This window comes from Drosophila kikkawai, chromosome 2R (assembly GCF_030179895.1).
Source record: "Drosophila kikkawai strain 14028-0561.14 chromosome 2R, DkikHiC1v2, whole genome shotgun sequence".
NCBI classification, from domain to species: domain Eukaryota; kingdom Metazoa; phylum Arthropoda; class Insecta; order Diptera; family Drosophilidae; genus Drosophila; species Drosophila kikkawai.
The window spans coordinates 26782404-26807919 of NC_091729.1; the positions used below are offsets into that span (position 1 = coordinate 26782404).

General features: G+C 51.0%; 9 protein-coding genes across 14 annotated transcripts in view; 6 read left to right on the forward strand and 3 right to left on the reverse strand.

Moving 5' to 3' along the window:
- a (arc) overlaps positions 1-5809 on the forward strand; it is a 43304-nt gene extending 37495 nt beyond the window's left edge. For both annotated transcript variants that reach the window (XM_017181668.2, XM_070284725.1), the window contains 5 exons: positions 2092-3562; positions 3628-4850; positions 5039-5209; positions 5302-5419; positions 5483-5809. In XM_017181668.2, coding sequence (XP_017037157.1) covers positions 2092-3562; positions 3628-4850; positions 5039-5209; positions 5302-5419; positions 5483-5513 — 3014 coding nt within the window. In that variant the 3' untranslated portion in view covers positions 5514-5809. The remainder of the gene's footprint in view (positions 1-2091; positions 3563-3627; positions 4851-5038; positions 5210-5301; positions 5420-5482) is intronic.
- Positions 5810-5815: 6 nt separating this feature from the next.
- Positions 5816-7715, reverse strand: LOC108085164 (tRNA pseudouridine(38/39) synthase). 2 transcript variants are annotated; one of them, XM_070284726.1, is made up of 5 exons: positions 7401-7715; positions 7250-7341; positions 6144-7190; positions 5961-6080; positions 5816-5886 (listed from the first exon to the last, which is right to left on the reverse strand). In XM_070284726.1, the coding sequence occupies exons 1-4, from the start codon at positions 7685-7687 to the stop codon at positions 6001-6003; spliced, it is 1506 nt and encodes a 501-aa protein (XP_070140827.1). In that variant the 5' UTR covers positions 7688-7715; the 3' UTR covers positions 5816-5886; positions 5961-6000. The 2 variants fall into 2 exon arrangements, with proteins under 2 accessions (XP_070140827.1, XP_017037188.1); XM_017181699.3 differs by lacking the exon at positions 5816-5886 and having other exon boundaries at positions 5896-6080.
- Positions 7716-8055: 340 nt separating this feature from the next.
- On the forward strand, positions 8056-10344 carry Fbxo42 (F-box protein 42). Its single transcript, XM_017181691.3, has 3 exons — positions 8056-8245; positions 8306-9699; positions 9762-10344. Exons 1-3 carry the CDS (start codon positions 8056-8058, stop codon positions 10221-10223), a joined length of 2046 nt encoding a protein of 681 aa, XP_017037180.1. The 3' UTR covers positions 10224-10344.
- Positions 10306-17467, reverse strand: LOC108085193 (divergent protein kinase domain 2A). 4 transcript variants are annotated; one of them, XM_017181706.3, is made up of 2 exons: positions 17315-17467; positions 10306-11397 (listed from the first exon to the last, which is right to left on the reverse strand). In XM_017181706.3, the coding sequence occupies exon 2, from the start codon at positions 11386-11388 to the stop codon at positions 10330-10332; it is 1059 nt and encodes a 352-aa protein (XP_017037195.1). In that variant the 5' UTR covers positions 11389-11397; positions 17315-17467; the 3' UTR covers positions 10306-10329. The 4 variants fall into 4 exon arrangements, with proteins under 4 accessions (XP_017037195.1, XP_070140831.1, XP_070140830.1 ...); XM_070284730.1 differs by lacking the exon at positions 17315-17467 and adding an exon at positions 12983-13270; XM_070284729.1 differs by lacking the exon at positions 17315-17467 and adding an exon at positions 12367-12505.
- On the forward strand, positions 12636-17242 carry LOC108085177 (uncharacterized). Its single transcript, XM_017181703.3, has 2 exons — positions 12636-12871; positions 15860-17242. Exon 2 carries the CDS (start codon positions 15862-15864, stop codon positions 17122-17124), a length of 1263 nt encoding a protein of 420 aa, XP_017037192.1. The 5' UTR covers positions 12636-12871; positions 15860-15861; the 3' UTR covers positions 17125-17242.
- A 138-nt stretch (positions 17468-17605) lies between the features above and the next one.
- On the forward strand, positions 17606-18811 carry LOC108085057 (mediator of RNA polymerase II transcription subunit 16). The gene has a single exon (XM_017181520.3). The coding sequence runs from the start codon at positions 17606-17608 to the stop codon at positions 18809-18811; it is 1206 nt and encodes a 401-aa protein (XP_017037009.2).
- A 777-nt stretch (positions 18812-19588) lies between these two features.
- On the forward strand, positions 19589-20987 carry LOC108072436 (uncharacterized). The gene has a single exon (XM_041776816.2). The coding sequence runs from the start codon at positions 19607-19609 to the stop codon at positions 20867-20869; it is 1263 nt and encodes a 420-aa protein (XP_041632750.1). The 5' UTR covers positions 19589-19606; the 3' UTR covers positions 20870-20987.
- Positions 20988-21123: 136 nt separating this feature from the next.
- On the forward strand, positions 21124-23905 carry LOC108072435 (mediator complex subunit 16). Its single transcript, XM_017163558.3, has one exon. The coding sequence runs from the start codon at positions 21351-21353 to the stop codon at positions 23832-23834; it is 2484 nt and encodes an 827-aa protein (XP_017019047.1). The 5' UTR covers positions 21124-21350; the 3' UTR covers positions 23835-23905.
- On the reverse strand, positions 23858-25408 carry LOC108072437 (double-stranded RNA-specific editase 1-like). Its single transcript, XM_017163559.3, has 4 exons — positions 25251-25408; positions 24772-25066; positions 24216-24709; positions 23858-24150 (listed from the first exon to the last, which is right to left on the reverse strand). Exons 1-4 carry the CDS (start codon positions 25275-25277, stop codon positions 23944-23946), a joined length of 1023 nt encoding a protein of 340 aa, XP_017019048.1. The 5' UTR covers positions 25278-25408; the 3' UTR covers positions 23858-23943.
- Positions 25409-25516: the final 108 nt, after the last annotated feature.

Genomic DNA, 25516 nt, shown 5'->3' on the forward strand with positions numbered 1-25516 from the left:
GTATTTTGTTGTTGGATTTGGTGACTGCACGACAGTTTATATGACAGTCAATTACAGTCACCCTTACGTACAAGACTCGGTGTGTTTTTTGTTGTTGGCTTTGCGAACTGTCGTGACTGTCAGCTGCAGTGAAAATACTGTAGGTTTTTCGTAATAACTTTTATGTATTTTTTGTTCTTTTTTGGTCTCGGCTATGTATTTTTGCATTCCCAAGCTAAGTAGCAAATAAATTATAAGCTTTATCGACAATTTTTTTTAATTTTATTAAATTTTTTATTAAAATCCAGAACCTTCTTTGCCCACTAAAATACTTTCTGGTATAATTCTGGTATATATTTCTAAACTTCTAGTATTATGCAAGCGTTTCTTGAGAAAACGATTTCGGGCACACTTAAATAGGTTTTACGAAAAAAAAAATCTATTTTTAGCTCAGAGAGAGAGAGAGATAGATATATTTTTGCTTTTCCCTTGGTATTGTATGTATTTGCGTGGCCCAGTTGGTAAGCGGGCGGTCTGTGAATTCTGAGACATGGGTTCGAATCTCGGCCGGGGATCAGGAAATGTAAGTTTAATTGGCTTTTAATAGGATTTATACACTAATTTATATAATTTAATAACCATTGGTAGCTCTATAATTACAGATTTCAATAAAAAATTCTTTCACAACAATGGGTGCAGTTTCTACAGTAAAATTAGTGTATTTCACTATTTTCGTGGTTTGGCGCTTTTTAACCGCAAAATCGTGGTTCCATTTACTGTAGAGCAGTACATGTTACGTAACGCGTTACGTCGTTATACTGCAGCGTACAGTCCATGGAACCCAAGATTTAGGTTGTTGCCTTTTAACCCACGAAATGGTTGGATTTACCCACGATAATTTTTTCTGTGTAGTGATTATTCGCTGGGGAATTACATAAGTTAGCAGGAAGTGCTATTTAAATGTTTTTATACTCTTAAAAGGGTATTAAAATCTTAGTCAGAAGCCTGAAAAGCAATGAAAAAGCCATTTCCGACCCCATAAATCATATATATTCTTGATCAGCATCAACAGGCGAGTATTTCTAGACATATATATTCTTGATCAGCATCAACAGGCGAGTATTTCTAGACATTTAGGAAAGAAAGACAAATTTTTGAATTTTTTCAAAATTTTACAAGGGGTTACATCGTCAAAATTTTTAAAAATTCGCAAAAATTTTCATCTCTTAAAATACAAATTTCACTAAGCAGATTTGTAAACCCAGAAAAAACTAGCACAATAAAGCTTTCCAAATTGAATTTGATGCATTTTTGGCTTAGATGTGAAAGATTTTCGATGCCATGTCTTGAGCCTATGGGAAACTGCAGGGATATACAAATTTCGGCTTCTAGAATGGGTTTAAGATAGGGATATGTATGGAAAATATTAAAGAGAGTTATTTAGGGGAATTTGAGTTTCAGGAAATATATTCTAAGAATCTTAGAAACATTGAGAATCTCTGAAAACCTTCTAAATGTTAAAGAGTTCTGTTGTGAATCTGTTAACAAGGCCAAAAGCTTAAATATAAAATTAGGCTACACAAGAGGCCACTTTATGCCCTCTGGAAAACATTAATACCTACAAAAAATAAATAAAAATATATAAAATACTTCCCTTAAAAATTCAATCCAGAAAATAATAATTTGTAGTCTTTAAAATCTTAGAAAACCCCCTCAACTCCCACTTTCTACCAACCTCACTTGTCAGAAGGCCTCAACGTCAGTTTAGGGTCCAAAGATCTTCAAAGCCGACCCTCACTTTTTGTGAACTTTTTATCAAGGGAAAACCGCGACCACAAATGCCTTGAAATTGGATGCCCTGTCACAAGCACGTGGCACTGGGCGGCTGGCCACAATGCAGCTGGGGAGCTGCAGACCCGCAGAGCTGTGGGGCAACAGAGCTGACTAGTCATTGGCCGTGTCCAAGATCAAGTCTCTTGGCGGAGCCCTGGACATTTCTCAGCTTTCACTGCGTCACTGCGGCGAGGCGTTGGGATTTATTGAAGTGTTATAATTAAGTTAGAAATCGCTTTCTGATTGCAAATCCCTCTTCTTGCTCCCCTCTTCCGCCAGTTTTTACCTGGGGCAAGCGCATGAGCCGCAAACTGGATCTGCTGAAGCGCACCGACTCGCCCGCCGCCGCCCACAAGTCGCACTCGGACCTGAGGAGTCTCTTCCACTCGCCAACGCACCACAAGAGTGCGTCCAGCGGGTCTACGGCCAAGTCCTCGGCCTCGCCCTCACCCACTGGCGGCGGCCATCATCAGAGCAACACGCTCAAGAAGTGCAAGTCGGGCCCCATTGAGACCATCAAGCAGCGTCACCAGACCCAGACCCAACAGCAGTCGGGCCAGGATGTGGGCCAGAGCCAGAGTGCCCAGTCGACGCCCACGCATCAGTTTCAGGCGGCTGCCCGCCCACAGAAGGCGCTGAAGAACTTCTTCCATCGGATCGGATCCACAGGCATGCTGAACCATCGCTCCCACAACCTGCTCAAGGCCTCGGAGGCGGCACAGCAGGCTGCGCCGGCTGCCACCACGCTGTACAGGAGCAGCTCCACTAGCCAGCTGTCCAGCTGCTCCTACGTCAAGTGCGATGATCCCACCGAGGGCCTGAATCTCCAGCGCGAGCAGCGGGAGCAACGTCTGCCGAGGATCGCCAGCCTCAAGTCCAGTAGCTGCGATGACATAGCCAAGGTGAGCAGTTGCCTGACGGCCAGCACGAGTAGTGGCAGTGCAGCCACCACGAGTCTGGGATCCCCACCCAGCGGAGGAGGAGCAGGAGGTGGAGGAGCAGCAGCATCTGCAGGGGGCTCTGCTTCCCAGCATGATCCCTCGCGCCGTGGAGCCTTCCCCTATGCCTTCCTCCGCTCGCGGCTGTCCGTGCTGCCCGAGGAGAACCATGGTCAGGGACAGGGTCACCTGAAGCAGCAGAGAGAGCAGCAGCAGCACCAGCGGGATCTTTTGCAGCAGCAGCAACAGGAGCAGATGCAGGCCGCGTCGCCGCTTCCCCAGCGCCGCTCCCCCGAACAGGCGATGCTAGGCAATGTCTCCCGCAACGACAGCATCACCTCCAAGGACTGGGAACCACTTTACCAAAGATTAAGTAGTTGTCTGAGTTCGAACGAGTCCGGCTACGACAGCGACGGCGGCGTCACGGGTGGAGCCCGGATGGGCAATAATCTGAGCATCTCCGGCGGAGATACCGAATCTATTGCCTCGGGCACGCTCAAGCGCAACTCGCTTATCTCCCTCAGCTCCTCCGAGGGCGTGGGCATGGGCCTGGGTCTGGGCCTGGGACTAGGACCCGCCTCATCGGCGAGGAACAGCAGCATCTGCAGTGCCCCCGTCTCGCTGGGTGGCTACAACTACGACTACGAGACGGAGACGATTCGGCGGCGGTTCAGACAACTGAAGCTGGAGCGCAAGTGTCAGGAGGATTACATAGGGATCGTGCTCTCGCCCAAGACAGTGATGACCAACAGCAATGAACAGCAGTTCCGGTATCTCATCGTGGAGCTGGAGCCCTATGGCATGGCGCAGAAGTGGGTATTCCTTTGGGTCAAGAAGACCTTAATCTTTAATCTGTATATCCTTGTTATCCTTCCAGGGACGGTCGCCTGCGCCTGGGCGATGAGATCGTCAACGTGAATGGCAAGCATTTGCGCGGCATCCAGTCCTTTGCTGAGGTCCAGCGCCTGCTCAGCAGCTTCGTGGACAACTGCATCGACCTCGTGATAGCCCACGACGAGGTGACCACCGTCACAGACTTCTACACCAAAATCCGGATCGACGGGATGAGCGGGCAGCGCCACAGGCTGAGCTATGTGCAGCGCACCCAGAGCACCGACAGTCTGACCAGCATGCAGAGCCTCCAGCTGCGAGGCCAGGCGGAGCAGGAGCAGGAACAAGGCGAGGATCAGTGCGATGCCCGGTCCATGGCCAGTGTCAGCACCCTGCCCACGCCCATGCCGCTGATGCAGCATCGTCGCAGCTCCACGCCCCGCCACTCGCTGGACGTGAGTGCGCCCGAGCACGAGCTCCTGCGCCGGCGGGCACGCAGCTCCTCAGGTCAGCGCAGCAGCTTGGCTCTAACACCGACCCCGCTCTTTGCCAGCAGCAGCAGCAGCAGCAGTTGCTCCTCCTCCCCTAACCACCAGCAACACCAAAGGTTTTTGGATAACGACAGTGACCCTTCTAACAACGACTCCTACACGCCGGTCTATACCAATCGGGCGGCGAGCGTGTGCGTGGCCGCCTCGCTGGCGGACGACGAGAAGTGGCAGCTGCTGGCCCGCAAGCGCTGCTCCGAGGGCTCCGCTCTCGCCGGGTCCCCCAATCCCCAGCAGTTTGGCCAGCGCACCCACTATGCCAGGAACTCCATTAACCTGACCAACTCGCACTATCGCTCGCTCCGGTTTGCCCACTCGCGTCTGAGCTCGTCGCGGCTCAGCCTGTTCATGCAGGCGCCGCCTAACAGTCTAACCGCGGGCGAGGCAGCCCCTAATACCCCATCCTCTCCAGTTACCGTCGCCGCCAACACAACTGATCTCACTAACAGCCAGCAGCCGCAGCAGCCGCAGCAGCCAGCGACACCACAACACACTTCACTCTACATCAAGCACTCGCCAAAGAGCGTCTCATTGTTCTCGCCTAATCCGTATGTTAATGCCTCCTCATCCTCACCAGCATCAGCATCCACATCAGCGGGCGCTTCATCGCTGGCGCCTCCAGCCGCTGCCCTCATGCATCATCGTCCATCGTTGCCGGTGGCGAAGCTAACCATACGCGACGAGGAAATGGCGGAGGTCATACGGGCCTCCATGAGCGAGGGTGAGAATTAATCCCCAAATAACCCCAAAGATAAAGCAGTAAAGCGAGAGATAGCTAATGAATTAATTCCTATTTGTAACAGTATATCAAATTTTGATTTAAATTTTAAGAGACAAAAAAAACTTAAAAAAGAGCCCTTGAAAGTTCTAGATAAAACCGGAAATACTAATTTATATAAATTTTTACAGGCAGTGGTCGCTGCACGCCCAAGACCATCACCTTCTTCAAGGGACCTGGGCTAAAATCTCTGGGCTTTAGCATTGTGGGTGGAAGGGATTCGCCCAAGGGTAACATGGGTATTTTTGTCAAGACCGTGTTTCCCACGGGCCAGGCCGCTGACGATGGCACTCTGCAAGCGGGTAAGCTAAGCTCTAAGCTAGGGTTATATAGATACCATCCCTACTTTAAGCCTTTATTAAATTATATAATTAAAAAATAATATCTTTAACAGGGGACGAGATCGTGGAGATCAATGGCAACTCGGTGCAGGGCATGAGCCATGCCGAAACCATAGGACTCTTTAAGAATGTGCGAGAGGGCACCATTGTGCTCAAGATTTTGAGAAGAAAGTGAGTTGGAAAATACATTTAGACTGATTTTACTTTATTTTAATTCCAAATTTATTCCCGCAGATTGCAAAAAGCCAAGTCGATGGGCACATAACTAACGTATCCAAGTCGGAACCCTTTCATAAGCACCTGAATATGGACACACCTGCTTCGTTTATTGTTTGGCTTTCCTAGAAGAAGCCTCTTGTTTAGTTGTAATCGTACAAAGACCCCTGAAAAAATAACTATATATATAGCTATATCTAGAATCCCAAATAGTCATGTAAGCGATTGTATGAAGTTACAATTTTAAATTATTTACCCCAATATAAAGACCAGGCTAAGCTTCGAAACAAGTTGTACAAGATCTATATTACAAATATATATTAACCTTAATTAAAACACTTGAAATTATGGTTATTGTTTATAGAATCGATCTAATTCAGGGGATTTCCAGTGCCAGGACAAAGTAGAGTTTAAATTTCGATCTAGCCATATTTGTTACTTAATTTTTATAATTTTTAAAAGGCTTCTTACAAGTTTTATAAGAACATCGGCTTACCGAACTTATCTTTATTTCTTGTTCAAACTTAAATCCAAAGTCACGCTGTTTTCTGGTCATCTTCCTTGACAATCAGTCGTTGCTTCTTTACAAAATGCTCTATACGGTTCTCCAGGCTCTCTGTAGAAAGGTAAATAATTCAAATTAGAATAAACTTCCCAAATAAAACCCCCAAGAACTTACCGCATCGCTTGCGTTCCAGCAGAGGCTGATATTGACGCGGCTTCACTGAATCCTGTAGGAGAATTACTTGCTCCTGAACCTTCTCTTTCGTCTGGAAGTTCTCCTCCAGGAGATTCTCTAGCTGCTGGAGAACATTCCGTATCATGGTGCTCTTTACGCTGAACTGCGTCCACTCGCATTGCGTGTTCTCAATGAGCTTCTGCAGGTTCTCCTCGCTGTAAATCCATTCGGTGAGGTCGCTAGACTCACTGGGGGGTTCATTTTCTGTGGCAGATATGTCCATGGCATCGTCTTCCGCCTCTGTTGCGCCACCAGCTGCCGGATGGTTGGCACTCCTTGTGGTTGTAGGCCGAAAATCGCAGCGAAATAGATTCAGGGGCAAACCAATGGCGGGCGTGTATTGCGGCTTGCAGGGATTTGAGTCCACATCGAGAAGTTCAGTGATTACGCTGGGTTGCTCCTTCCGCTGGCCAACTAGTAGCAGGACAGCCATGATGCAGCGTATCTGGTGCCAGAGGAAGGCATTGGCTTGGATTTCCAGGTAGTACATGTCATAGCCTGAATTGGTTAGATGCCTCTCGGAGTCAGCAGCTGCCACCCTGGCGGATTGCAGGTTCCGCATGTAGTTTGTGACCCCGTTGTGCACATCCATCTTGCAGAAATTCCTGAAATCCGCATGGCGAACGAGGAGATCGCAAGCCGCCTGCATGGCCACCAGGTCCAGGTCACCCCTGGGAAAGTAGTAACGATAGCAGCGCGAAACGCAGTCAAAGCGAGCACTATAAACTGGACTACGAAGTGGCATCCAAGCCACGCACTGGATATTCTTGGGCAGCACGCGATTCAGCAGTCCACAATAGTCGATTTCGGATGCGAGTGCTGCGGCTTCGAGTTGGCTTTCCGGTGAGTGCTTGCTCCTCAGGTCAATGGAGATGACCTGGCAGAAGGCACTCACCTCCTTGTCGGTGCGTCCGCAACGGTGATAGTTGGCACTGCTTCTTGACTCGATGAGACACGTGCGTGTCAGAGCCCGAAACAAGTGGGATTCTGTGGTGAAAAGGGGAAAATATAAGTTAGCTTTCACCTAGGGATAAGTAGGAACCCACCTATGGTATCGTTAGAGTCCTCCTGGCAGGCAAATCCCTGATAATCCCAGCCAAAGTAGGTGATCTTGAGCAGCACATGTCGACGATGTGCACTGAAAAATACGGATTTCATTGGATGCTCGGCTTTCTCACTACTGCCTCGCCCACTCACCTGCTCCAGTCAAACTTACGTTGTTTCTGCGACTTGCCGGACACCCTCTCCTCCTTGGAGACCCTCTCCGAATCTGCATCCTTTCCGAGTAACACCGCATATTCCTCATCGTTTCTGTCCTGGTCGGTTAGTTTTTTCTGCAACAGGTTTCGCAGCTGAAAGTTGTAGGCCTCCAGCTGGACAATCTTGTCGATCAGCTCCGTTTGGCTCAGCTTTTCCAGGGACTCGCGGGGCAGGCCTTTTAAACGCTTGTTTATCACAACTTTTTTATCATTTGTTGCACTCATTTTAATATTTTTGTGTCGGGAAGAAAAGGTAAACAAAAACTAGTGTGCCTCGCCGCAATTCTCGGCTTTCGGGGCATCTGGGCACACTATAATGATAAAATCGATGAGTGCGTTTATCGATACGCCGTCATCAACAGACGTGCAGCTCTAGAAACGTAGGGTTAATGTTTTTAATTTATTTTGGTTTCCACGAAAATTCGCCATAAATCGTTGGGAGCTCGCTGCCCAGACTCTGTTCCAGTGCAGGGATACCTCCGAACCGGGACAGCACCCACCGCCGCCCCAAAGGCTGCTCTCTGTGCAGCATCTGAAGGTGAAGGACATCTCCGAACGCAAGGAGGAACCTCGAGGCCCTCAAGGACCCGGCCATGGACGCGTGCAGCAGCAGCAGCTACAAGGTCGACGGCGAAAACGACAACACGGCGACCTTGGAGCACACTGTGCCCCTGAACGCGCTGCCCGATGAGATTCTGGAGTTCATCTTCACCTTCCTGCCGCCCTACGGGGACTTGGAGCACTGCAGCCTGGTCTGCAAGCGCTGGCAGGGCATTGTCAAGAGTAAGTGGTGGCTTGTGTGGCATCGAATCCTTGTAATTAAGGCTCCTCCGCTCCCCACAGATCTCGTTCGTCGCTCCAAGCTGAACCTGGAGAAGGGACTCACCGACTTCCGGCTGCGCTGGGAGGTGTTCTCGCAGCAAAGGTCCAATGGCCTGGTGGGGACCCCGCCGCTCTCCTTTATCGCCGGACGCTTTGCGCACTCGGCGGTGCGCCAGGGCAACTCAATGTACGTGTTCGGCGGCGGCTCCTCCTCGGACACCACTTTCAACGATCTCTGGCGCTTCGATTTGACGCACATGCGCTGGGCGCGCCCCGTGGCCACGGGCACCTATCCCTCGCCCAAGGGCAGCGCCTCGATGGTGGCGTGGCGCGACCAGCTTGTGCTCTTCGGGGGCTGGCGCTATCCCTCGCTGCATCCGCCATACCAGCCGTGGTGCCTGTTCGACGAGCTGCACTACTACGATCTCGGTAAGAATCGCTGGCTGCTGCGCAATACCCTGACCTGCCCGCCACCCATGGCCGGGCACTCGGCCACCGTCCACGGCGATCGCATGGTCATCTTCGGCGGCTACCAGATCAAGGATGACGTCAATGTGAACTCAAATGATACCTGGGTGCTGGATCTGCCCGAGCAGCGCTGGTGGCAACCGCTCTTCATGGGCAACACTCGGCCTAGTCCGCGCTATGGCCAGATTCAGGTGGAGCTGGACAAGAACCACCTGCTGGTCGTCGGCGGATGTGGCGGAGCCAATCGCGTTTACACAGACGCTTGGCTACTGGACATGACGCGGGATGTGTGGTGCTGGAAGGCGCTAAATGTGCGCAACAAGCGCTTCGGAGCCGTCCACATGTGGTGTAATCCCGGCTGCAAGGTCAACAACTATCTGGTGGTCGTCGGGCCCTCGCCCAACATGCCACAGGACTTCCAGCTGATGAAACAGAGCCGGGTGCCGGTCGTCGGAGGCCGGGGACCTCCGCCCCCGAATCCCCTGCAGAATCTGCCGCAACGCGGACACCGAATACCGATGCCGGAACGCCGCCTGGGTGGTGCACTAGGCGGGGGACCCAATCGTGGCGGCAACATACGCCCGGGAGCTGCGGGCGGAGCGGCTGCCTTGGGACCCCAGGAGCAGTATTTGGCCAACAGGCGCGCCATCCTTAACCAGCACATGCAGCAGGCTCAGCAGTTCCTCCACAACAGCAATGTGAACAATAACAACAACAACTACCAGCCCCGCTCGGGCAGGCTCAGCGATCTGCACGCCCCGCCAGCTCCAGCTCCTCCTGTTCTTGCCCCAGCACCCGCAGCACCCTCGCCTCCAGTGCGTCCAAATGGTCCGCCCTCGCCAGCGGATGGTGATGTAGACGCTGCCCAGCGCCTGCAACGAAATCTGGCCCTTCGATGTAGGGACAATGAGCCCCGGCTCCCCAAGCGCTTCGATGAGCTGTACGAGGTGAGGTGTCCACGGAAAATGCTCCCCAGAATCAGCTTATAATCTCTTCTCTCCCCTCACAGGATCCCTTTCGCATGGCCGCCTTCAATGTGCCCACGCGTTCGAGGAGCGCTTCGCGGGACCACAACGAGCGCATTCGGCGTATGGAGGAGAAGATGAACGCCATACGGAATTCGCGACGCAGTGCACCCGCCGCAGCCGCCGCTGCTGCCCAAGCGGAGCCCCCGCAACAACAGCCGCTGCGTGCTCCCTCGCCCAAGCGGCTACGCTGCAATGTCCAGTCCCTGTTCGTGTGCGACATCTCGGGCATCCTGGGCAGCAGCGAACCCGCACTCGAGTGGGTAGAGTACAAGAACTTCGGGGTGCTCAAGGGGGCACCGGATCGCCTAATCCTCTCGAGCCTGATTGCCGGCAACGGGGAGCTCATCCTGTTCGGGGGCGTGCACAAGGAGACGCTAACGGACATCACACACCATGTGTCCAATTCCATACACTTTCTGAGTGTGCCACGTGATATTATCTAAGTTATTCCCCTCCATCCTCCGCCAATCCTTCCGAGAAGTGCGGCCACCGTTCATTTAGAGAGTAAATTGAGTGTCCTGGATGTGTGTTGTATGATTATAAACGATTCTATTCGATCTCCAATCCCCGCCGAGTCTCCTCCAGCAGCTTGATCAAGTCGTAGGCGACTTGGAAGCGCATATCACATTGGTCGTCTGGGCATCGGACACACTGATCCAGGAGCAGTTCCAGTGTGTCGTTGGGACGGAGGAAATCCCTAAGGAGCAGGCACGCCTGGTACACGTTCGCATCCAGCTGCTGGCCCGAGCACAGCATGGAGACGTCAAAGGTGAAGCCCTCGCCGGGCAAAGGTTCATACTTTTGGGCATGTCCCATGCTGCTGGCAGCGTCCACCAGCACCAGGGAGTCCACATCGATAAGGGTAACCTTCCCGGTGGCTTCATCGTAGGCCAGATTATCGGCGGTCAAGTCAGTCAGATAAAGGCGAAAGTCCGCAAACCCAAAGGTAAGCTTCAGCGACAATTCCAGCACCTGGCGAGCCAGCTCCAGGCGGACAGCTTCCTCCTTTTCAGCATAATGGGTCAGTGTGCGTCCTGCATGGGCCTGGAAGTGGGTGAGGCCGCAGGAGCCATAAGGACGAGGCACTGGAAAGTCCAGCGAGTGCAGTTCCCGGAGCAAAAGCGGGCTGACATCGTAGGTTAAATAGAACCAGATGCTGGGGAAGCAATGCCCGCGCTCCTTCAGATAAGTCACAAATCGGGGAGGCTCTTCCCTGGTGCGACAGAGATGGAAGCCACCTGGACGCTCCTCTCGCTGCAGAAACTCCTCTTTCAAGTTATTTACTTGAAGGGTATAAGGATTAAGAGCTTTCCTTTTGGCCACCAGTGGCGTTCTCCGATCTTTCTTCTCCCTCAGCTCCAGCCAATATATTTGCCTTTGGTCAAAAAGCTGGGATATCGCTTTCAGGAGTCTGCTCCAGCTCGAGGGCTCTGCAATGGCTTCGAAGATCGCCTGGCACTGCTCACGCTGGCCGGCAAAGCAGGCGGGACACAGCAGCAGATCCTTCTCGAACTGATCTCGGAGTATATCCCCTTGGGGCCTCACCTGCAGCTCCTGGAGCAGGGCCAGAATGAGAACGACTCTTAGGTGTCCCGGCGACAGGTGCATCACAGGGAGCTGTAAAGGGAAGATCGGAAAGGTTGGCATGGGTAAGTTCAAGGCATGAATAAGAAGGGGGCTTGCCCACACGTGTGTGCTTGGTGTGTGTGAGTATTGGTAGCTGTATAAGTCTGTAGCTGCGTGAGGGCCCAGCCTCCAGAGCAGCGGCCGCTTGACCACCATTACCTGTTTGCCAGCCACACACGCTAGAGCCCAAGAAGCAGAACTTCGAGCCAAAGCAGCAGCAGCTGCATGGTAGTTTTCCCTCAAGCCGAAGTCATAATTCTCTTTCTTTATATTTAAATAACAGTTTAAGATTATAATAAAATTACAATTATGATGTAAAAATGGTTGTTGTATTCAAAAAACAAAGGCTTTACTTATTGGTATAAAGTAGCATCTCACTTGCCACCACATTAAGTACAAACTTTGGAAAATGATTAAAATTATATTCTCCTGCAAGGGTTCACCCCCAACACCTTCAACCTTCTGTGTGATAAGCTCAATAAAAATATTTGGCATTTTAATTCAATGTCTCCGTTTAGTTATGATTAGATTACACGCATTTCTTATCGTAAAAATCTTTTGCTTTTTGAATAAAACAGAGATATACCCCAGAGAGTGGGCAGAGTATCGGAGGCGACAGAAATAACTTTGGTGCTTTGGCGCGCTGCTTGGCTTCCCAACCTGAACTGAAGAAGAGGCAACTCGACAAAGGGTTCAAGGTTGGCCAGGCAGACGTTTAATTTGTAATCTTTGGCGAGGTGGGAGAGCAGCCATTATGAAGGAGATACCAGTCGTGGCTTCCTTCGGGAACAAGACCTTTTTTTGCGATGACTTTTGCTTCAGAATTAATTGTGGCTGAAGGGGAATCTGGAAGAAGAATTTAGGGAAGGAGCATAAGGATATCTTGAAGAAGGGTTTGGCACCACTGAAGTTTTCCGGACCTAAAGTAGATAGACTCCATTCAATCCTTTCTAGAATTACCTAACGGAAAAGCGAATAAGCCCTTGGGTCTTGGGTCATCTTAGCTACTTGCGATGGGGATGCCTTGGATGATGAGCTGAATCAAACTCCAACATCGTTCGAGTTCTTTTCAGGACAACCGCTGGGAGCATAATTTCTGCCACGAAAGAGTGCCGAGAGCGCGGAGAGAATCAGCGAGAGACCATAACAGATTGGACGACCGACGACCGGTTGGTTAGAGAACAGTGTTCCCCCCAAGTAAGATCAGTTGAATGTGGCGCGTCGCGCTCGACGGTCGTCGTTATTCTGGTTCCCGCACGAGTCCCGGTTCCGTTCAAGACTTTGCTTCTTTACAACAGCTGGGTGTCGTGATATCGGTCAAGTTCAGGCGGCGACGAGGCCATCACTCAATTAGTCGAGCCAAGGAGGAGCGCCGCGTGAAATTCACTTTTCCCCGAGAAGCCCATTTAAAACGATTCTTTCGTGTGTTCTTATTCGAAATTGGAATTTGTCACGGTGCCAAAAGGTGTGTGTTGTATTCTCTTGGAAGTGTCCACTTGAATTTTTTTTTGTTTTTCTGATTTTCCAATGTTCTAAAATCTCATAAATTAGGTGCCAAGTAAGGTCGGTCGAGTACCTTGATCAGGTACTTTGGAAGGCTTTATGCATCCGGCAACTGCGCCGCCTTTTAGAAATTTGAATAAACAATTTGCGCAGCAGAGATTGCCAGATATAATTGATTGAATATGTGCTTAGTCCGGGACTTATTTCACTACTATAAATTGTGGATTCGCTCACCCTGCATGGGATGTTATTGGATACTATTACCTAGCAGCCACCCTTAGCCATAAATATTTAATGGGAGTCATTGCAGGGGCAATTGCACACTAGATAAGACCCCTAGAAGTCGCCTAGCTAGAATAAAATCTGTAAAAACAGGTTATATACATATATATACACATTTACCCCCCGAGCCGGCTATTGACTGAGCAAACAAACGCGTCGCAGTATTATTTCGGCATATTGGTAAACAAAACACTGCTGGCCTAGCGTGTGTTTGAGTGCCTCTATATACTTGGATATATTCGCGTGTAGCTGAGAGCGCGTTCTTGGCCATGACTAAGAAAATCTAAAGCTCTGCGGTAATTGATACCTATTATTCAATTCAAGTTACGTCGACGAACGCCCTTCACTTCAGTGGAAAGGCCGTGATTTAGTTTCTTATCGCTCATGCAGATTATGGCACACGCCCTTCTGCTAATTATAAGCACCATAAAATGGCAAATGTAAAATATACGTGTAATGAGTTGATTAGATTCGCTTTAGTATTAGGAAAAATCTGTTTGAGGAGGTTTTAAGGTGACGTATGCCAAGTGGGACTTTTGGTTTTGAAATGGGAACCACTTTCAGGTGTAATTGAAAGAAGAACATCCCATAGTACCTACACTCAGCGTCATATCTCTGCGTACAGGGCAAATATTTTTAAACTTGTCACTTTGACAGATACAATCTTAGGCTAGACGTGATATAAAAACATTATGATTTTTGTTACGGATAGTCGTAGCAATTACCTTCATATTCCATATTTTAGAAAATTTTTATCTTCTTTGGTACCCCTATAATTCGTGTTTCGCCAAAACCCTCTAAAATAACATGCTTTCAAAAGTTTGCGTACAGCTGAATATAGTTGCATTTATTGGCCATTTTATCGCAATTTAATATGAGGTTGGATAACCTTTCCGTTTTAGGACTTCGGCGAGACGTCTTGGCATAGAATTAACCAACTTCTCAGTCTCAGCTTCGGCTATTTGGTCCCATTCCTGCTGCAATATGGTTTTTAGCATTGCTTTGGATGTAATTGAGTGCTGCCTAATTCTGCGTTCCAATAAATCCCACAGGTGCTCGATGGGGTTCAGGTCTGGAGACTGTGGCGGTGTTTTCAGTTGATTTTTCACGTTATACAGCAACCAGAGCTTGACATTTTGAGCTGTATGCTTGGGATCGTTATCTTGTTGAAAGATAAACTTGTTCTGGAGCCCCAGTTTGGTTGCACTTTGGACCAAATTATCCTTTAACAGTTGGATATATATCTTATGGTCCATAATACCATCGATGAAGTGCAGATTTCCAACGCCGTTAGCTGCCATACAACCCCATATCATTATTCCACCTCCTCCATGTTTTACAGTTGGAAGTAAATTCTGCTTTTTAAGGGCTTCTCCGCTCTTGCGCCAGATTAACTTTTTTCCTTTTATACCAAATATGCAAAACTTGCTTTCATCGGAAAAAATCACAGACTTCCAGAACTCTGGAGGCTTGGAAATATGGTCCTTTGCAAATTGAATTCGTTTCTCTCGATTTGTTTTGGAAATGTAGGGCTTCTTTCTGGCCACGCAGCTCATAAATCCGGATTTTTTTATAATTCTTCGGATAGTCGAGTACGAAACGGTTTTAGAAAACCGACTTTCCACCTCTTGCTGCACTTCTCTGGAAGTCAATTTCGGATTGTTTTGGACCATGAAAACTACTTTCCTTTTTTCCCTTTTTGTTAATCGACATGGGCGGCCTTCTCGGAGCTTGGGAAGTATAGAACCGGTCGAAATATAATTACTTATGACTCTCTGCACTGAAGAGTGTGCGCGACCTAAGATTCCGCCAATATCTCCATAGCTTTTTCCTTCCAAATGCAATTTTAAGATGATTTTCCTTTCAGAGTCTTGAATTTGCTTTCCTTTGCCGTCCATAATTAAAAATGCATTGACAAATCGTTTGACAATTGCATCTTTGCCTATCTTGATAATGCAATTCAAATCGGACTACTAACTTACCAATAAATGCAACTATATTCAGCTGTACGCAAACTTTTGAAAGCATGTTATTTTAGAGGGTTTTGGCGAAATACGAATTATAGGGGTACCAAAGAAGATAAAAATTTTCTAAAATATGGAATATGAAGGTAATTGCTACGACTATCCGTAACAAAAATCATAATGTTTTTATATCACGTCTAGCCTAAGATTTTATCTGTCAAAGTGACAAGTTTAAAAATATTTGCCCTGTACGCAGAGATATGACGCTGAGTGTATAAGAAAGTCTCTCATGTAACGAATCTATCTTTGCTGTGGTCTTAGGAAGCGCAGTCTAGGGAAGCGCTTATTGGTCTTAATCCCTTGAGAAAGTCACCCATTTTCATTGATTTTTAAGTCAATTTCTAATCCTACAAAAGTCGTAGAACCTTCTCCAAAGACTCTCTTCTTCAGAGACTCGTGTTTGCGATCAAACAAAAAGTGTGCAAAAACTCGTTTCGGTTTCTTTCTTTCCTCCCTTTACCAAATATTAAGCATCTACTTCTTGAGGGGCTCTTCTCGCTTTCTAGTTTCCAAAAAATCATCGTCATTATCTCCCGTAAATGATTGATGAGGGGCCCCCCAAGTGACGCGGCCAAATTGGAAACTGGTTCTCGAATTCTGAACTCATTAACATAGATCTACACACCTTTCTCTGTGACCCTCAGACATGAGCATCTCGGCGTTGGACCGCAAGGAGCAGCAGGCTGGCAATAGTTTCCTGGGCAGGCGCTATGGACAGCTGCTGCGCGGTGGCAAGCACACGGACTGCGTGTTCCACGTGTGCGAGGAGCAGGTGAAGGGCCACAAGCTGATTTTGGCCGCCGCCAGTCCAGTGTTCGAGGCCATGTTCTTTGGGCCGCTGCAGGACAATGAGCCGGAGCCAGAGATCGAGATCCATGACATCAGTGCGGCCATCTTCAAGGTGATGGTGGAGTACATTTACACGGGCACCGTGGACTACAACGGACTGGAGCTGGTGGCCTGCATCGAGCTGTACTATGCGGCGGAGAAGTATCTACTGGAGGAGCTGATCGCCGACTCCTTGCTGGCCATTACGCGGAAGCTACGCTTCGCCAACATCCTGCCCGCCTTGGAGCTAAGCGTCTGCATGGGCCTCGACGCCCTCCTGGACGTCTGCATGACCTTCTTCATGCGCTGCTGTGCCAACAATGGCCAGTACATGAGCCACCTCAAGGAGCACTATGTGCACGTGTCCAAGGAGTGCGTAAAGGCAATAATTGCCGCCTGCAAGGAGCCGCACAAGCTGCTCATCTGGTACGTTTACGAGTGGACGCGGCAGGAGTGCGAGCAGCTGGGCCTGGGACCCAGCGATGCCGATCTGGTGGTGCACGGCCTGGGCGGTGAATCTACCGGCCATTGGTCGTCCGTGACAGCAGCTGTGGCGGAGCCAACTCCTGCTCCAGGCCCTGTGTTGTCCGTGGAACGCTGCTATTACAAGGCCTGCCGACCCTTCACTGTAGACGCAGAGACTCCGGTGTTCCGCCTGCGCCTAAAGTGCTCTCGTTTTATCTCGCTGATGGGCCTGGTACTCAACAGCCGGCTGACGCCCAATCGCTTGGGCCACGTGCTGCAGCCCGAGTACCGTGAATGCCTGCGCCTGCATCTCTGCGAGCTGTCTGTCGAGGGCGAAGGCAATCCGCCGCCCACGGAACCCGTGTGGAGCCATGTCGTCCAAAACCAGAGCACCAAGTACAATTGCGATCTGCACCTTGCCTGGCGACGGGAGGAGGCCTGCGTTCTCAATCCGGAGCTCTCCTACGAGCTCCAGATCCACTGGGACAGCAGCGCCTACGGCGCGGAGTATCCGTGCAGCCTGCAGTCGTGCCAGGCGGACGGGATCCGCTTCACCGACGGTGACAGCTTCAGCGGGAGCCTCGTCAAGGGTCTGCGCTACGCCAACCTGGTGTAGGGCTCGAGGGCACCCGATGTTCCCCTCCCCGATTAGTTTAGTTCGTAAGAAGTGTGTATTTATTGCCCTAAGTTAATGTACGCCGTCGCCAGAGTTCAATAAACTGTGAGCGCCAGAAGCCGGTTTGCCTTTTTACGCCGCCCGTCGAACTCAACCGATCGGACTTGGACAGGGGAGACATGTTACTCACATGATGCTGGGGCCGCCGCTGAACAAATCACCCGCCTCGAAATGACGACACATCGCCAGGTAATTAATTAATTTAAAGTATTTCCGACGTAAACAAAGCGAGCGGAGGAAGGTGTGACCGGTTCGAGAAAGAAGATTGGTCTCGTAACGACTGGTCTTACTTTTATATCGATGTGAACTCCAATCGATAACACACAGCAATTTTGTAATAAAAATGCCAAAGTTGGCAACTCTGGAGAAAAATAATAAATAATACGCGGCTTTGGGATTGTTTTTTGTTTACGCTGCGAAAATGACGATTTTATACAAAGTCGAGGGCAAGGACTTTAGCAAGGACAGTGTCTTCCCGCAGAAAGTGGTCCTCTGCTCCGTGTCTGCTCGTAACATCGTAGCGTTCAGCGCCCTGCAGAGTGGCATCGTATCCTCGTCGCACGGCGGTGGAGATGCCGGCGACGCCTCTGCGCCAAGAACAAGCCTGGATGTGGCCGCCAGCAACGTGTACGTGTGCGACATCGTGACGCCGTGGGAGTACTACAAAGTGTGCTCCTCCAAGTCGCTAATCAGCGTGCTCCAGTGGAGTCCCAACGGCGAGCAGCTGCTTCTAGGCTACATCGGCGGGCGCGTAGAGATCTGGCAGCCGCGCAACCAATCGATCAACCTCTGGGTGCTCCAGTACCACGCCACCGTGCCCAGCGAGGACATTGTGCTGGCACAGTTCTTCCATAACGGCAAGGGCGTATCCTTCAATCCGCAGAAGAAGGAGCACACTTACTATGCGGAGAAGTTTGAGCGTCTAGACGATCGGCCGACGCTCTGCGGCTTTGGCGGGGTGGCCAGCGAGGGCTGCATCCTGCTGACCTCCTCGGGGCTGCTCGCCGCCTTCTGCCTGCCCATGTTGCAGAAGGCAGCCGCCGCTGGCGGTGCCGAGGGTCCCACCCACGAGGTCCTAGAGCTCACGCCCACCCTGCACAGCATCGGCGTCTCGCGCAGTTTTATCGAGCACTGCAGTCTGACGCCAAGCCCCAAGGGGGCGCTTAGCGTGGCCTTCAGCTGCGGCTGGCAGCAGCAGCTGGTGCAGTGCTTCAAGGTCTCGCTGTCCCTTGAGGGAGAACTGGGTCTAGAGCAGCACCTGGCCATAAAGTCGGAGTCGCAGACCAGCATCTTTCTGGGTCCACTGGACGGGCGTAGGATCAGCCACCTGAAATGGACGCGGGTGGCCAACGAGGATGTGATCTTCATAGCCTACGCCTGTCCGGATGGCGCCGGCAGCCAGCTGGAGCAATGGACACTGACGCGTCGCCACCAGACGGTCCATGCATTGCTGCAAGGTGGAGGCGGCGGCGGTGGAGGATCCAACACCAAGCCCAACGAGTTCGTGCAATCGGAGAGCTGGGAGCAGGTGGGCAAGGTACATTTGAACGCTGCTCTGGCGGATATCTGTGTGACGCTTTTTCCTTCCAAATGCAATTTTAAGATGATTTTCCTTTCGGAGTCTTGAATTTGCTTTCCTTTGCCGTCCATAATTAAAAATGCATTGACAAATCGTTTGACAATTGCATCTTTGCCTATCTTGATAATGCAATTCAAATCGGACTACTAACTTACCAATAAATGCAACTATATTCAGCTGTACGCAAACTTTTGAAAGCATGTTATTTTAGAGGGTTTTGGCGAAATACGAATTATAGGGGTACCAAAGAAGATAAAAATTTTCTAAAATATGGAATATGAAGGTAATTGCTACGACTATCCGTAACAAAAATCATAATGTTTTTATATCACGTCTAGCCTAAGATTTTATCTGTCAAAGTGACAAGTTTAAAAATATTTGCCCTGTACGCAGAGATATGACGCTGAGTGTATAAGAAAGTCTCTCATGTAACGAATCTATCTTTGCTGTGGTCTTAGGAAGCGCAGTCTAGGGAAGCGCTTATTGGTCTTAATCCCTTGAGAAAGTCACCCATTTTCATTGATTTTTAAGTCAATTTCTAATCCTACAAAAGTCGTAGAACCTTCTCCAAAGACTCTCTTCTTCAGAGACTCGTGTTTGCGATCAAACAAAAAGTGTGCAAAAACTCGTTTCGGTTTCTTTCTTTCCTCCCTTTACCAAATATTAAGCATCTACTTCTTGAGGGGCTCTTCTCGCTTTCTAGTTTCCAAAAAATCATCGTCATTATCTCCCGTAAATGATTGATGAGGGGCCCCCCAAGTGACGCGGCCAAATTGGAAACTGGTTCTCGAATTCTGAACTCATTAACATAGATCTACACACCTTTCTCTGTGACCCTCAGGCATGAGCATCTCGGCGTTGGACCGCAAGGAGCAGCAGGCTGGCAATAGTTTCCTGGGCAGGCGCTATGGACAGCTGCTGCGCGGTGGCAAGCACACGGACTGCGTGTTCCACGTGTGCGAGGAGCAGGTGAAGGGCCACAAGCTGATTTTGGCCGCCGCCAGTCCAGTGTTCGAGGCCATGTTCTTTGGGCCGCTGCAGGACAATGAGCCGGAGCCAGAGATCGAGATCCATGACATCAGTGCGGCCATCTTCAAGGTGATGGTGGAGTACATTTACACGGGCACCGTGGACTACAACGGACTGGAGCTGGTGGCCTGCATCGAGCTGTACTATGCGGCGGAGAAGTATCTACTGGAGGAGCTGATCGCCGACTCCTTGCTGGCCATTACGCGGAAGCTACGCTTCGCCAACATCCTGCCCGCCTTGGAGCTAAGCGTCTGCATGGGCCTCGACGCCCTCCTGGACGTCTGCATGACCTTCTTCATGCGCTGCTGTGCCAACAATGGCCAGTACATGAGCCACCTCAAGGAGCACTATGTGCACGTGTCCAAGGAGTGCGTAAAGGCAATAATTGCCGCCTGCAAGGAGCCGCACAAGCTGCTCATCTGGTACGTTTACGAGTGGACGCGGCAGGAGTGCGAGCAGCTGGGCCTGGGACCCAGCGATGCCGATCTGGTGGTGCACGGCCTGGGCGGTGAATCTACCGGCCATTGGTCGTCCGTGACAGCAGCTGTGGCGGAGCCAACTCCTGCTCCAGGCCCTGTGTTGTCCGTGGAACGCTGCTATTACAAGGCCTGCCGACCCTTCACTGTAGACGCAGAGACTCCGGTGTTCCGCCTGCGCCTAAAGTGCTCTCGTTTTATCTCGCTGATGGGCCTGGTACTCAACAGCCGGCTGACGCCCAATCGCTTGGGCCACGTGCTGCAGCCCGAGTACCGTGAATGCCTGCGCCTGCATCTCTGCGAGCTGTCTGTCGAGGGCGAAGGCAATCCGCCGCCCACGGAACCCGTGTGGAGCCATGTCGTCCAAAACCAGAGCACCAAGTACAATTGCGATCTGCACCTTGCCTGGCGACGGGAGGAGGCCTGCGTTCTCAATCCGGAGCTCTCCTACGAGCTCCAGATCCACTGGGACAGCAGCGCCTACGGCGCGGAGTATCCGTGCAGCCTGCAGTCGTGCCAGGCGGACGGGATCCGCTTCACCGACGGTGACAGCTTCAGCGGGAGCCTCGTCAAGGGTCTGCGCTACGCCAACCTGGTGTAGGGCTCGAGGGCACCCGATGTTCCCCTCCCCGATTAGTTTAGTTCGTAAGAAGTGTGTATTTATTGCCCTAAGTTAATGTACGCCGTCGCCAGAGTTCAATAAACTGTGAGCGCCAGAAGCCGGTTTGCCTTTTTACGCCGCCCGTCGAACTCAACCGATCGGACTTGGACAGGGGAGACATGTTACTCACATGATGCTGGGGCCGCCGCTGAACAAATCACCCGCCTCGAAATGACGACACATCGCCAGGTAATTAATTAATTTAAAGTATTTCCGACGTAAACAAAGCGAGCGGAGGAAGGTGTGACCGGTTCGAGAAAGAAGATTGGTCTCGTAACGACTGGTCTTACTTTTATATCGATGTGAACTCCAATCGATAACACACAGCAATTTTGTAATAAAAATGCCAAAGTTGGCAACTCTGGAGAAAAATAATAAATAATACGCGGCTTTGGGATTGTTTTTTGTTTACGCTGCGAAAATGACGATTTTATACAAAGTCGAGGGCAAGGACTTTAGCAAGGACAGTGTCTTCCCGCAGAAAGTGGTCCTCTGCTCCGTGTCTGCTCGTAACATCGTAGCGTTCAGCGCCCTGCAGAGTGGCATCGTATCCTCGTCGCACGGCGGTGGAGATGCCGGCGACGCCTCTGCGCCAAGAACAAGCCTGGATGTGGCCGCCAGCAACGTGTACGTGTGCGACATCGTGACGCCGTGGGAGTACTACAAAGTGTGCTCCTCCAAGTCGCTAATCAGCGTGCTCCAGTGGAGTCCCAACGGCGAGCAGCTGCTTCTAGGCTACATCGGCGGGCGCGTAGAGATCTGGCAGCCGCGCAACCAATCGATCAACCTCTGGGTGCTCCAGTACCACGCCACCGTGCCCAGCGAGGACATTGTGCTGGCACAGTTCTTCCATAACGGCAAGGGCGTATCCTTCAATCCGCAGAAGAAGGAGCACACTTACTATGCGGAGAAGTTTGAGCGTCTAGACGATCGGCCGACGCTCTGCGGCTTTGGCGGGGTGGCCAGCGAGGGCTGCATCCTGCTGACCTCCTCGGGGCTGCTCGCCGCCTTCTGCCTGCCCATGTTGCAGAAGGCAGCCGCCGCTGGCGGTGCCGAGGGTCCCACCCACGAGGTCCTAGAGCTCACGCCCACCCTGCACAGCATCGGCGTCTCGCGCAGTTTTATCGAGCACTGCAGTCTGACGCCAAGCCCCAAGGGGGCGCTTAGCGTGGCCTTCAGCTGCGGCTGGCAGCAGCAGCTGGTGCAGTGCTTCAAGGTCTCGCTGTCCCTTGAGGGAGAACTGGGTCTAGAGCAGCACCTGGCCATAAAGTCGGAGTCGCAGACCAGCATCTTTCTGGGTCCACTGGACGGGCGTAGGATCAGCCACCTGAAATGGACGCGGGTGGCCAACGAGGATGTGATCTTCATAGCCTACGCCTGTCCGGATGGCGCCGGCAGCCAGCTGGAGCAATGGACACTGACGCGTCGCCACCAGACGGTCCATGCATTGCTGCAAGGTGGAGGCGGCGGCGGTGGAGGATCCAACACCAAGCCCAACGAGTTCGTGCAATCGGAGAGCTGGGAGCAGGTGGGCAAGGTACATTTGAACGCTGCTCTGGCGGATATCTGTGTGACGCGGCTGAACGTTTCCTCGGCGGACTGCTGCCAGGTGTACGCCATCCTGCAAGACAACAGCGTCCAGGTGCTCGAGCCCAACACGCTGAAGCAGCTCACCCACACTCAGTTTGAGAAGGTTTCCGACGCCAGCGGCGGCGTGCGATTCGTCAGCGGCGATCTGACGCCCACCGGCCAGATGCTGCTCATCTTCGACAGCTATGCCCAGCTGCACGCCATGCAGGCGCCGTTGCTGAAGCAGGCCTCGGGATCCGCGTCGGTACTGCTCCTGCTGATGCTGTTGGAGTACTGCATTGTCACTGGCTGCGATGCCAGCGACGTGCTGCTTCTGAACCTGGGCAGCCTGGAGGCGCTGGTGGAGAAGCTAACGGACAACTTCACGCGGCAGCCCTCGTATGTGCGGCACTACTACTACGCCAACTTCCTGGCCCTCAAATCCAACCTGTGCCGCGTCCAGCAGCAGGAGTTCGACAACCTGATTATTCTGCACGCCATATCCACCACGTTTAAGAGCCTCTTGCGCCCCTCCGATCTCGGGTGCCAGGACAAGGGGCCCGCCGACAATCTGGCCATGAAGCTGGCCGAATCCATACCCGATGTGGACACCGTGATGCTGAATCTGGACGCCAAGGACTTCACCGTGGAGCCGGTAATGCTGCAGAGCCTCCAGCAGCTGATCCAATGGGTGACCGACCTGGCCCTTAACATGCTGCACCGCCTACCCGAGGAGGTGATGAAGAGCAAGCTGTCGGGGAAGCGACCCAGCTACGACATCAGCCGGGACATCGTGGCCATCGGCAGTATGCGCGAGCTGCTGGTCATGATCCGCATCTGGGGCCTGCTGAACACTCAGTGCCTGCCCGTCTACACCAAGACGATGGACAACATCGATGTGCTGGTGATCCTGTTCCGCTTGCTCACTCGCTTGGCCCAGAATCCCGCCGAGCCGGACGAGGTGCTGCTGGACGAGTGCAGCCTGCTGTCCAAACAGCTGCTGATCCCTCAGCCGACCAGGTTCAGTCCCACCACCCTGCTCAGTGCCCAGGGATTTGCGGCTGTAAAATCGGGTCAGCTGCAGTTCACATCGCTGGTGGAGCCCTCTTGCCTGCAGGACATGGAGACGGAAGACGTGGTGTTCGCTAAATCGGTGAAGGACGGCGTTAGTAATCTGCAGCTGGGCGCCCGGCCCAGCACCATCCGAAGGTGCGCCCGCTGCGGTTTTGTGTTCGTCAACAATGCCAGCAAGGTGGCCAAGACGTCGGCGCTGAAGGCGTGGTTTAGCAAGTGGCAGCACTGCCACTGCGGCGGCTTCTGGAAGCAGATTCACTAAGCTGAAGTAACCCTCTAGCAGTATCCCGTAGGACTTAAGTGTATTTCTTAGCCATCAATAAAAGTAGAGACAAAAAAAGTTGATTGCTCTGCTGGCAAAGATCCGGCTGCTAAGCTGCTAGGAAAAGATCCGTGCTGGTAAAGTTCGTTCCAAAGAGAGCATTGCAGGCGGCGATGGCCACCATGCGACGAGCTATCTTCTTGGATCTGGCATTGGCCGTGAATGGGCGGTTGTCCACGGTTATGCGTACGCATTTGAGACCATCATCTTGGTCGCCGGAGGCCTCCACATCCAGAAAGGTGATATTTGGACGCATCTGGACGGGGTGTGAGCATAAGTATTGATAGAAAGGGTGGACATCCTGTTATATACATGACTTACCAAGCACAGTACCGAGACCGGATGCATAGTCTCCCAGCCATTGGGCAATTCAGAGCGAGCCATACTCTCTGATGTTCCATCTTTATTATTTTCCGGGAATAGCATGCTGGGAATGGGGAATCCCTTGCTCTCCCACTCCAAGTACAGCTTGTGAAGGGCAAACGATGCCAGATTCAGCATGGACTTGTCGTCTTCGGGATCACCGCTCTCCTCGTTCCCCCCATCCAATGGTATGGGCATCAGCTTGTGGGTCATGTAGTCGCACAAAGCTTTCTCGCAGGCCGCATTTTTGGCGGCCATCTTCGAGTTGCCCTGGCCGACGTACTGAATCCCGTTGATAAGAGCCATGGCTGTGTATTTGCCTTTATCGCTAGTAAAGGAAAACTCTTCGATTTGTATGCCCTTTAACTCGTTGAGGGCCATTAAAGCGTTCCTAGGGAGGATTGCCTTGCGCAGCAGCCGGTTGCCACGAATCTTCCTCTGTCGCTGGAGCTCTATACAATAAATAGATGAGCTTACCTTTTATGCAGTCATTGGGTTTGATTTTAGAGCTTACCGGAGGGCTTCTTGCGTATAGGAACGTTCTCCACATCAATATTCTCGATACTAACCAGAGGTTTATGGTATGAATCTTCCTTTAAGGGGGATTCTTTTACTGAATCTTCCATTAAGGGAGATTCTTCAACTGAATCTCCCATTAAGGGAGATTCTTTTACTGAATCTTCAGCAGTCTCGGTTCCGTTCTTCATCGGCTCATCCTTGATCAAAGGGGGCATGGGCATTTCACCCAGCTCAGTGGACTTCAATGGATCGCCATTTTCTGGAGTTTCTCCCTCAGCTTCAGCATTTTCCTGTGGATTATTTTATAGGCGAAAATAATAATTTTATAAAATATATAGTACATATATGAAAATCATAAGAAACAAGGAATTTTAGGTAATATTTTTTATATTAACTTAAAAAAATATGCGATGGCATGGTTTTGGCCCATGGTTTTGTCAATGTTTTAGCAGAATTTTCCGTAAAATAACTTACCTTAAGTAGTGACAAATTATTTTCCATTTTGCAGAGAAAATGTTCAACGTTTTATTCCACAAACACAATTAAAAAGAGTTAATTCACAACGTTGATTTTTGACAGGACGTTAAGGCAACCTTAAACGTATTACACCATGCCTTCTGCGATGATGAAGGTATTCGAAGTAGACATATACGCCGCCGCGCCACGCCGCCGCCGCCGCCGATTTTTGCCTTATTTGACGCGCCGCCGCCAAATTATGACACTAACGGCGCGCCGCGGCG

Bases quoted from the DNA above. Each gene is read 5' to 3' on its own strand.
- LOC108085193 (XM_017181706.3), bottom strand. From the start codon at position 11,388: ATGCACCTGTCGCCGGGACACCTAAGAGTCGTTCTCATTCTGGCCCTG.
- LOC108072437 (XM_017163559.3), bottom strand. From the start codon at position 25,277: ATGGAAAATAATTTGTCACTACTTAAG. The intron at 25,067-25,250 runs GTAAGTTATTTT...AATAATCCACAG, and splicing joins ATAATTTGTCACTACTTAAG to GAAAATGCTGAAGCTGAGGG. The intron at 24,710-24,771 runs GTAAGCTCTAAA...TTTATTGTATAG, and splicing joins TATACGCAAGAAGCCCTCCG to AGCTCCAGCGACAGAGGAAG.
- LOC108072436 (XM_041776816.2), top strand. From the start codon at position 19,607: ATGAGCATCTCGGCGTTGGACCGCAAGGAGCAGCAGGCTGGCAATAGT.
- LOC108085164 (XM_070284726.1), bottom strand. From the start codon at position 7,687: ATGAGTGCAACAAATGATAAAAAAGTTGTGATAAACAAGCGTTTAAAA. The intron at 7,342-7,400 runs GTGAGTGGGCGA...CGTATTTTTCAG, and splicing joins CGTAAGTTTGACTGGAGCAG to TGCACATCGTCGACATGTGC. The intron at 7,191-7,249 runs GTGGGTTCCTAC...TTTTCACCACAG, and splicing joins GGACTCTAACGATACCATAG to AATCCCACTTGTTTCGGGCT.
- LOC108085177 (XM_017181703.3), top strand. From the start codon at position 15,862: ATGAGCATCTCGGCGTTGGACCGCAAGGAGCAGCAGGCTGGCAATAGT.
- LOC108085057 (XM_017181520.3), top strand. From the start codon at position 17,606: ATGACGATTTTATACAAAGTCGAGGGCAAGGACTTTAGCAAGGACAGT.
- Fbxo42 (XM_017181691.3), top strand. From the start codon at position 8,056: ATGGACGCGTGCAGCAGCAGCAGCTACAAGGTCGACGGCGAAAACGAC. The intron at 8,246-8,305 runs GTAAGTGGTGGC...CGCTCCCCACAG, and splicing joins CTGGCAGGGCATTGTCAAGA to ATCTCGTTCGTCGCTCCAAG. The intron at 9,700-9,761 runs GTGAGGTGTCCA...CTCCCCTCACAG, and splicing joins GCTTCGATGAGCTGTACGAG to GATCCCTTTCGCATGGCCGC.
- LOC108072435 (XM_017163558.3), top strand. From the start codon at position 21,351: ATGACGATTTTATACAAAGTCGAGGGCAAGGACTTTAGCAAGGACAGT.